Genomic DNA, 11521 nt, shown 5'->3' on the forward strand with positions numbered 1-11521 from the left:
GCAGGCATCCTGGGGGCCTTTGGAAATGTTGGGACTCTCGCTCTTCATCTGGGATGCCCCGTAGTACGGGTCCATTTGGTTCAATTTGTACACTCTGAGATTTTAAAAAGAAATGAGAATCACTGTACGCCTAAATTAGTATCATGGGTAACACCTGTGAAGGGAGTAGGGAAGGGGCCTGGAACTATAGGAAGAGTTATTCTGTGTGCAAAATAAAATAAAATAAAATAAAATAAAATAAAATAAAATAAAATAAAATAAAATAAAATAAAATAAAATAAAATAAAATAAAATAAAATAAAATAAAATAAAATAAAATAAAATAAAATAAAATAAAATAAAATAAAATAAAATAAAATAAAATAAAATAAAATAAAATAAAATAAAATAAAATAAAATAAAATAAAATAAAATAAAATAAAATAAAATACAAATATAAAAAGTCCATAGACTTGGCTGCCACAGGATGCCATGTCTGAAAGACTGACCTCAAAATGGGGAAAATGAAAATACAGTGCGGCAGCTCATAAAAAAATCCAATAAAAATGCTTTATTGCCATGTAATGTTTGTGTGGGTGTGAATTTTACTCATGACACAAACAAATAGTTCAAAATAATATTATTTCTATGTCTTCACCAAAAATGAAATGGCCCTGGAGAGTGTAAGGACCTCAATTTGAAAGCTCTCTGAGAACCTTCTCTGAACTCCAAATCAGAGGGTAAAAAAAAAAAAAGAAACGGCACAGGAGAAAAACATTATAATCACGTATAGCTCCAAGCCAAATATGGGCGTGGGAAGGAAGGAGACGAAGGAAAAATAGCCGTGAAAAAGTTCCACTTACCTGGAACGGCTCATTTGTCTTCTGGTGATTAGAAAAGTAGTGGGACGAAAAATAATCATTTCCTTTAACCCATTTTGGGCGGGAATCCCTTTTGGTGTTCCGTTCTACTTTAGCTATTTAAAAATAGCAGATCTACAAGCTCATAGCGCGGCACCGAGTGCCGCGCTATGAGCTTGTAGATCTGCTGTTTTTGAGAAATCGTGAAAATGTGGCTCAAATGTTTGAATATGTATTCTTTCAGAGCGAACGTTTTTACTCAAATCTTTGCTTCTGAGGGGTCCCTGGAACAACATTATTTTCAGATGGTGGTCCGTGGCCTATTACAGATAATTCTGGGGGTCCTTGAAATGAAATATTGAGCACCACCAATATAGAAACATAGGTATTTCACCTATTTCAACTGTCAGGATGTAGAAAACATTTTTTTTAAATTTCGACGTCAGGCCTAAATGCTTTAAGTTGAGGAAGGGCCAGGATACGTGGGCAGGGTGCGTAGAGAGAAATGTCTCGTTTGGAACAGAAGCTGGTGTCTGATGATGGGGCTGGCTGTGGTTTCTGAGTGGACTATAAGGGCCGATGATGGTGGAGTTATAATGGAGATGATGAATATGTTTTTCAGAGCGGGAGACGTTGTCAGTCATTCCCTTCCACCGGCAGCCCACTGGCCTCTCTAGTGCCTGGAGCGATTAGCCGCTCATTCCATAGCCCTGACAGACTATTACTGTAATGCACGTGCTACCTAATGTCATTATGTGTGAGAGAGAGGGGGAGATTATCCATTTGTTTATGGAGGAGACCAGGTGGAAAGTAACTAAGTACATATACTTCAGTACTGTACTTAACCCATTTTGGGCGGGAACCCCTTTTGGTGTTAGCATTATGTTGTGCTTTAGCTATTGAAAAATAGCAGATCTACAAGCTCATAGCGCGGCACCGAGTGCCGCGCTACGAGCTTGTAGGTCTGCTATTTTTGAAAAATCGAAGAATGACTGACATAGAAACATAGCTTTTTCAGAAAACTGTCAGGATTTAGAAGACATTTTTAGAATCTGATCTCAGGTCAAAATGGGTTATGCACAATTCTTGATTTATTTGTAGGCTGTATTTGTAGGCTGTATTTCCAATTTAATTTCCAGTACTTTTACTTCTACTCCACTACATCTCAGAGGCAAATATCGTACTTTTACTCCACCACGTTTATTTGAAAACTTTAGTTACTTTAGTTACTTTGAAGATTTTGATTGTTATAATAAAACATACACTAACCACTTCAGCACTATAGATACCTTTCGGCCATTTGAAAATAGCCGATCTACAAGCGATGTGACGCATTGTGAGCTTGTAGATCGGCTATTTTATAAATACTTGTAGCTATTTTAATACATGAAACGAGACAATCTGCATCATGAGTACTTTCTACTTTTAGTACTTTAAGTACATTTTGATGCCAATACTTTTCTACTTTTACTCAAGTACATTTTGAATTCCGGACTTTTACTTGTAACATAGTAGTTCTATATTGCAGTATTTATACTTTTACTTTCCCCCACTGGAGGAGACAGGTACAGAGGCATGCATGGCATGCTAGAAGCAGCCGTGCTTTCCTATTGACCATTTGTGACTAAATTTGACTGAGGGACTGCCATTGGAATTTTTTGAATTTTCGTTTTTTTCATGTCATGTGAAAGCAGGGAATCATAGCTTCAAATTGACATTGGTTGTTCAGTTTGACCCACCAGTTTTGGAGATATGGCTTATAGAGTAATGTCTTGCAGAAAACAGCGAGTTGAGAAAACAGGCTTGAAAGGTTCACTTCTGTGGTCTCTAACATTACACCTAGCAACATGTTTAAGCATTTATTTCATATTTACATGTCGATTTCAGCTCTGACACTTATTTCAGACATGCTCTAGTATGTGAAGAGTCTGCCTGTGCTATTAACTCATTTTTGAAAAAAAGAAAAAAGATCCTCTGGTGAAAAGCTGTAATTTGCACGATGGCAGTCTCTCAGTCAAATCTGGTCACATTTGCAGACCGCGGCCATGTTTCCATCAGAGTTTGGAAGCACTCGTTTTCAGTAAAGCATCGTCCTGCTGCCTCTTGCATTATGTGCTAATTCAAAACAGGTGGTACGCTGGGCCGTTGAGTGATATCTAACGAGCACTTCCAAACTCCAGCACTTAGAAAAATAATCACCTGCAAGGACACAAAGTAGCTCATAACAACATGTCTACAGTGGATTTTTATGAAACAAACACTTTGAGGATAGAAAGAGGATAATTCAAGCTTTCCATACAGCTGCAATGTTGGTGAGTTTGACGTTGTTTAATCTCAAGGACCCCCGTGACTCTGAGAGTGTACAAAAGGACCAAATGGACCCTATGGGCCCCCCACGGGGACTGACCATGGCCCACGAGTTAGACAACTTACTTGAATCATTACTGGCATTAGCAATCTGCATTCCAGATAGCATGTCCACATTCAAGTTACCATGTGTAACTTCGCTAAGGGAAAAACAACAGGCTAGCTGATTCATCCTCTGTCTGTCTGTCTGTCTGTCTGTCTGTCTGTCTGTCTGTCTGTCTGTCTGTCTGTCTGTCTGTCTGTCTGTCTGTCTGTCTGTCTGTCTGTCTGCCTGTCTGTCTGTCTGTCTGTCTGTCCCAAAACACACCGCTTTCACTTATCTATTTCTTTATATAAAATAATCTATTTTAGATCTATCTTAGACAACTGCGATGAATGAGCGCTTGCTTGCTTGTGTGTGTGTGTGTGTGTGTGTGTGTGTGTGTGTGTGTGTGTACGTGCGTGTGCGTGCGTGCGTGTGCACGTACATGTGTGCAGTACATAAGTAAAGGTGCGCTGCATTTGTAGAGTGTGCATTTGCGCGTGATCCATTTCTGCTCGATGATGGACACACCAGAGATACACAAGAGAAAAGTGTGTGCACTGTACCTACCTTTGTGTGTGTGTGCGCGTGCATGCGTGTGTGCGTGCGTGCGTGCGTGTACACATGTGTCACTGTAAGCCAGCATGGCTGTCACTCACCGATGCAGGTCTTGCTGTCGGAGTGCAGAGCGTACTTCTGGTGACAGCCACACACCGGCCCGACTTCCGTGTCATCGCATGTGTGCTGGCAGCCGCCGTTTCCATAGTTACACGTCACTGTGGCAACAATACACAAGGTGACGGTGAGGAGCGTAATTCCAAAAAGACACACACACACACACACACACACACACACACACACACACACACACACACACACACACACACACACACACACACACACACACACACACACACACACACACACACACACACACACACACACACACACAAGCAAGCACACACAGACGCACACGCCCATGCCTTTTGGCTCTCTGTCAACAACTATACGTACTTGATATCAAGAGGCAGTCTAAATGGTAAATGGTGCATTTATATAGCGCCTTTATCCAAGGCGCTTTACATAGATTGTGCATTACATTCACCCATTCACACACACATTCACACACCGATGGCGGCAGAAACCATGCAAGGCACCAACCAGCACATCAGGAGCAATTAGGGGTTCAGTGTCTTGCTCAAGGACACTTCGACACTAACTCTGGGGGAGCCTGGGATCGAACTGGCAACCTTGCGGTTGCCATCCAGTCACTGCCCAAATATAACAGATTCTAGGGCCCAGGGGACGTTCCTACTGAAATATAACAGAGACAATTACCCCAGGGGACATTCCTAGGGCCCCCAGGGGACATTTCTAATGTAATATAGACTAGGGGCCCCCAGGGGACATTTCTAATGTAATATAGACTAGGGGCCCCCAGCGGACATTTCTAATGTAATATAGACTAGGGGCCCCCAGGGGACATTACTAATGTAATATAGACTAGGGCCCCCAGGGGACATTTCTAATGTAATATAGACTAGGGCCCCCCAGGGGACATTTCTAATGTAATATAGACTAGGGCCCCCAGGGGACATTTCTAATGTAATAGAGACTAGGGCCCCCAGGGGACATTTCTAATGTAATATAGACTAGGGCCCCCAGGGGACATTTCTAATGTAATATAGACTAGGGGCCCCCAGGGGAAATTTCTAATGTAATATAGACTAGGGCCCCCAGGGGACATTTCTAATGTAATAGACTAGGGGCCCCAGGGGACATTTCTAATGTAATATAGACTAGGGGCCCCCAGGGGACATTTCTAATGTAATATAGACTAGGGCCCCCAGGGGACATTTCTAATGTAATATAGACTAGGGGCCCCTATGGGAAATTTCTAATGTAATATAGACTAGGGCCCCCAGGGGACATTTCTAATGTATCAGACTAGGGGCCCCCAGGGGACATTTCTAATGTAATATAGACTAGGGCCCCCAGGGGACATTTCTAATGTGATATAGACTAGGGCCCCAGGGGACATTTCTAATGTAATATAGACTAGGGCCCCTAGGGGACATTTCTAATGTAATATAGACTAGGGGCCCCCAGGGGACATTTCTAATGTAATATAGACTAGGGGCCCCCAGGGGACATTTCTAATGTAATATATACTAGGGGCCCCAGGGGACATTTCTAATGTAATAGACTAGGGGCCCCCAGGGGACATTTCTTCTTTTTTTTTTTTTTTTGCGGCTTACGCCTTTTATTGGTTTTTGAAGTGACAGACAGTAGGCTGACAGGAAACGGGAGAGAGATGGGGGAAGACATGCAGTAAAGGCCGTGTCGGGCTCGGGAGTCGAACCCGCGGCACCTGGGCCCAGGGGACATTTCTAATGTAATATAGACTAGGGCCCCCAGGGGACATTTCTAATGTAATATAGACTAGGGCCCCCAGGGGACATTTCTAATGTAATATAGACTAGGGGCCCCTAGGGGACATTTCTAATGTAATATAGACTAGGGCCCCTAGGGGACATTTCTAATGTAATATAGACTAGGGGCCCCCAGGGGACATTTCTAATGTAATATAGACTAGGGGCCCCCAGGGGACATTTCTAATGTAATATATACTAGGGGCCCCAGGGGACATTTCTAATGTAATATAGACTAGGGGCCCCCAGGGGACATTTCTAATGTAATATAGACTAGGGGCCCCCAGGGGACATTTCTAATGTAATATAGACTAGGGCCCCCAGGGGACATTTCTAATGTAATATAGACTAGGGCCCCCAGGGGACATTTCTAATGTAATATAGAATAGGGGCCCCCAGGGGACATTTCTAATGTAATATAGACTAGGGCCCCCAGGGGACATTTCTAATGTAATATAGACCAGGGCCTCTAGGGGACATTTCTAATGTAATATAGACTAGGGGCCCCCAGGGGACATTTCTAATGTAATATATACTAGGGGCCCCAGGGGACATTTCTAATGTAATATAGACTAGGGGCCCCCAGGGGACATTTCTAATGTAATATAGACTAGGGGCCCCCAGGGGACATTTCTAATGTAATATAGACTAGGGCCCCCAGGGGACATTTCTAATGTAATATAGACTAGGGCCCCCAGGGGACATTTCTAATGTGTGGTAATAAAGAAGCAAAGTCATGGCTGACTGGAAGCAGGTCTCCCTCCCACTGTTACTCTGCTCAACACTGACAGGTGGAATGACTTGAGCAGACACAGAGAGAGGAGGGGGGAGAGGGGGGGGGGGGAGCGAGTGGAAGAGAGAATGTGTGAGTGAGACAGACAGACAGACAGACAGACAGACAGACAGACAGACAGACAGACGGAGGGAGGGAGGGAGAGACGGACGGACGGACGGACGGACGGACGGACGGACGGACGGACGGACGGACGGACGGACAGAGAAAAGGTGAGAGAGAAAAGGTGAGAGAGAGAGAAAGAAAGAAAGAAAGAAAGAAAGAAAGAAAGAAAGAAAGAAAGAAATGGAATGGAATGGAATGGAAAGGAAAGACACATTGCAGAGCATTTCACAAGCTCTCAGTCTCACCTTCAGAGGAGAGAACAAAATAATGTGTTGTCAAGTGCGATCAAAATTATGGCTGCACTCGTGCGTGAAGAGTGCAAAACGGGAGATGATGAAGAACTGAGCCTATTCTTTTTATTATGGAATCCATCAGTCAGCGCAGCAGCCTCGGTGAAATTCCGATGTTATCGTCCGCCCTCAAATTTCATATAAAAGCCCAGTGGAACTTTGATCATAGATACTACTACCTTTATGGGAATTGTTTCTTTTCAACCGCACAGTAACTTAACCCATTTTGGGCGGGAACCCCCTATTGATGTTTTAAGCATTGAAAAATAGCAGATCTACAAGCTCATAGCACGCCACCGAGTGCCGCGCTACGAGCTTGTAGGTCTGCTATTTTTGAAAAAATCGTTAAAATGTGGCGCAAATCTTTGAATATTATATTCTTTCACAGTGAACGTTTTTAACTCAAAGCTTTGCTTTTTCAGATGGGGGTCGGTGGCCAAAAAATACAGATATTTTTGGGAGTCCTTGACATGAAAATGTATGAGAACGACTGACATAGAAACATGGATATTTCAAGAAAACTGTCATGATTTAGAAGACATTTTTAAAATTTCGACGTCAGATCTAAATGGATTAAAGTAATCCTGTAATAACACAGATGTGTGTCCATCCCTCCTCGCTACCATATCTGTATCGGTTACCAGACCAAAGAGTGATCTGTGGATTCCAAGATCAACAGCCATACATGTAACCAATAGCCAGTCTTAACCCATTTTGACCTGAGGACGATTCTACGAATGTCTTCTAAATCCTGACAGTTTTCAGAAAAACCCATGTTTCTATGTCAGTGGTGGTCAACCTTTTTCATGTCAAGGACCCCCAGAATTATCTGTAATTGGCCACCGACCCCCATCTGAAAATATGTTGCTCCAGGGACTCCCTGGAAGCAAAGATTTGAGTTAAAAACGCTCTGAAAGAATATATATTCAAAGATTTGCGCCACATTTTCACGATTTTTTCAAAGCTACGAGCTTGTACATCTGCTATTTTTCAATAGCTAAAGTATGACATAAAACACCAAAATGGTTCCCGCCCAAAATGTGTTAAATTATCCATCGATATTCTTGATACCTAAAAAACTGAGATAAGATGGCCAAGTGCTTAAGGCACGTACCACACAGTCTTTGATGGCTGATACCTTGTCCCCAGGCAGTCATTGATGAAAAATGTCCCCTCGGCTACCTTTTTTCACTGATGAAAAAACTAAATAAAAAGTAAGCTGTGGTGACTAAAACTATATAAGACTAAATAAAATATATTGCTGTTCAATCCACTGGCCAATCACAGACCACGCAGTACCATCCTTACAAGTCCATTTTAGTAGGAATTTGCAGTGGCGGTTGGGAGCTGACCTGAATGTTAAAACGCTTTGTGGAGGATGTGTGTGTGTGTGTGTGTGCGCGTGCGTGCGTGCGTGCGTGCGTTAGGGCATTCACTTCTAGTAATTTTACTAGTTGACTAGTTGCCTAGTTTACTAGTCGACTAGTTGTTTAACCACCTATTATGTTTAACTATAATCTACCTGATCTTGAGGCCTACAAAATCGGGAAAAAATATAAATAAATAAATAAATAAATAAATAAATAAATAAATAAATAAATAAATAAATAAATAAATAAATAAATATAATATAAATAAATAAATGTTTTTCTTCTTATCAACTAGTCAACTAGTACCAACAAGGTCGAATAGTGGATTTACTAGTCGACTAGTAAACTAGTCCACTAGTTGCTTAATGCCCTAGCGTGCGTGCGCGTATGTGTGTCCACACAAGTGAGTGTTGTGGGTAAAGGTGCAGTTGGTCAGCTGTGGTATACCTACATATACACTCCTTCTGGTTCTTGGCCAACTCGAACCCTGGACGGCACTCGCAGGACACGCCTCCCTTGGGAGCCTCTCTGCAAATGTGGGCACAGCCGTGGTCTTTGTTCATGCAGTTCATCCCATCTGCACTCATGAGAGAGAGAGAGAGAGAGAGAGAGAGAGAGAGAGAGAGAGAGAGAGAGAGAGAGAGAGAGAGAGAGAGAGAGAGAGGGGGGGTGGGGGGGGGAATAAGAATAGAAAAAAACTGTAAATATGCGTTGTCCAAGGTACATTTGCCTGGTTGTTGTTAAATAAGTTATTGGACTTTGGGAATCTTTGGGTGTCCCACGATTCGATTCGATTCCGATTCTTGGGGTCACGATTTGATTAAAAATCATTTTTTTCCGATTCAACTCGATTCTCAATCCAAAAACGATTTTTTAAAAATTCAAAAGCATTTTTTTTCCAGATTCTCTATTCAAAACGATTCTCTATTCAAAACAATTCTCTATTCAAAATGATTCTCGATTCAATACATATGATTTCAAGATATGATGTTTACTGTGATTAGGGTAAGCTTACATTTCATATCACAAACACCATGTAGTGTCTAATTCGAATCGATTTTTTTTGACACCTCTAAGTAAAACCCTTGTGTTAATTGAACTCTGAGAATGTACAAATGTCATTAAAAATGGTTACATGATTGTCAAATTCATTTAACAGTTTGTAAAATAAGCTCAGGAAAGCACAGTTCAATACAAGGTCTGCTAAGAGGGGGGGGAAGCATTAATTAACATTGGTGTCCTCCTCATTTTCATTACATTTGTACACAAGAGTGTACACAGTCTCATCATTTCGATTAAAAAAAAAGACACAAAAAGGAAAATGCCAACTAGCCAGAATCTGAGGAGAGGTTCCCGTTTTACACAAGCCACGCGTTTCGTATAATAACACCCATCCCTGTTGGCAGCAGGGATGGGTGTGTCCACCTAACCTTGCAGTCGCATCACCACCACCAAGGAGGAGAGCCTGGTATTCGTTCCAAACTGGCCGGTGTGAGCCGCTCTAGGTCATGCCTAGGTCATGCCTTCATGATAACTACTTTTTGTCTCAACCAGGCCGAAGGCATGGGGAGAGAGTATGTTTTGCACTCCGTCCGTGTGTGTGTCCGTCCTTCCGGATCAGAAACCCGAAAATGGTGTTGATCCCAGGCTATACCCTCCTCCACCTAAGAAAGCTGCACTGTACATGTTTATGTAAAACACCCATCCCCGTTGCAAGCGGCACCCTCCGCCTAAGAAAGCTCCACTCAGTGTACATGTGTCATTACACGGCCCACTAGTGATGTGTCTACGCCACAATCACAGCTGACAGCCGGGCTGAGAGGGCAGCACAAGAGGTGACTGTGAGGCGCCGTGTAACCGAAGACCCCGCGGCCTGCCTCTCCGTCCTCTCCGACACCGAGCCCTCGCCGCCGCTAACACTTCTAGACAGGAGACAGCGGAGCGGCCCCGGGGTTATCAGACCCCGTGTTTTCCTTTCCTAATTGCTGAGAGTTTCTGCCTCGTACACTTCTGACATCCTGCCAGAGTGTGCAGCAAGCAAGAGGCTCTCTTATGCACACACAAACCCCCACGTGCACATACAGTGTGCATGCACACGCACACATATGCACATATTACGCACGCACGCACGCACGCACGCACGCACGCACGCACGCACACACTGTACGCAGGCCAACACACACACACACGCACGCTCACACTCTCCTAGCCCCCATCAGCATCTATTAACCCGGGCCGTAATTTACGACCCAAGTTCTGCTTCACGGGCGTTGATCAGAGGCTATTTCCCGTCCACATCAACGTAGCTGTCCATCCCTCTCCTCCTCCTCCTCCTCCTCCTCCTCCTCCTCCTCCTCCTCTTCCATCCTCCAAACCTTCCATGGCTGCCTGCAACCGTGGCCCATTTGATGTGGGTTCAGCCCCGGCCCGGTGATTTACACAGCAGCCCGCAGCACTAATAACTGAAATAGGCCAGTGTTTAAATCTTCATTAGGAGGGGAGAGCAGCTGGGGGAGGGGGATTGGGAGGGGGGAGGGTGGTGCTGGGGGGGAGGGGGGGCTGTGGCTCTCCGGAGAGGGGAGTGGAACGAGAGAGGCTGGCCAAAGATATCACTGAACTCTGGGAAGAGCTTTGGAAAAGTTGGGATCATTGGAGAAATGTCGTTGCGGATGTTTCCTTGACTATTTGATGCGTCAAAGTATATTTTGTTAGACATAATTGAACACATAATTGAAGACATAATTATATAGGCTAAATAATTTAGGAAGTGGCCTACCGTAATACCGTATTTATAAACTGCGTATTTCCTGTAGGCGGACTCGACATGGCTGCGGGGTTTAAACCTGCACCAGGCGCACCTCTTCTACTACAGTGAACGGTAGAGTGACTGATGTTAGTCTGCCTCAAACGGTATGTTATTAGTGCAGCCGGCGAAAACTAGAGTTCTCAACAGCCCCGGAAATTAAGGCCCAGCCCTACCTGGGCCCTCATCAAACCCTGTACACTCAAGACACGCCCCATATATGGCCAGACCTCATCAATACCCTGTACACTCAAGACATGCTCCATATATGGCCAGACCTCATCAATACCCTGTACACTCAAGACACGCTCCATATATGGCCAGACCTCATCAATACCCTGTACACTCAAGACATGACATGGACATTCCATATGTTGATCTGACCTCATCAAACCCTGTACTGTACACTCAAGACACGCTCCATATACTGTATGACCAGTACAGAATTCATTCCATATGTTTTCGCCTTTATTTTATATATTTTATGGAGGGACAGACAA

General features: G+C 43.6%; 1 protein-coding gene across 1 annotated transcript in view; it reads right to left on the reverse strand.

Annotated features, from left to right (window-relative positions):
* scube1 (signal peptide, CUB domain, EGF-like 1) overlaps positions 1–11521 on the reverse strand; it is a 136903-nt gene that overhangs the window by 65746 nt on the left and 59636 nt on the right. The window contains exons 4-5 of the mRNA XM_079494788.1: positions 8670–8795; positions 3888–4004 (exon numbers count right to left, since the gene is read on the reverse strand). Of these exons, the coding sequence (XP_079350914.1) occupies positions 3888–4004; positions 8670–8795 (243 nt within the window). The remainder of the gene's footprint in view (positions 1–3887; positions 4005–8669; positions 8796–11521) is intronic.

The sequence above is a fragment of the Electrona antarctica genome (genome assembly GCF_951216825.1).
Source record: "Electrona antarctica genome assembly, chromosome: 23".
Taxonomy (NCBI): Eukaryota; Metazoa; Chordata; class Actinopteri; order Myctophiformes; family Myctophidae; genus Electrona; species Electrona antarctica.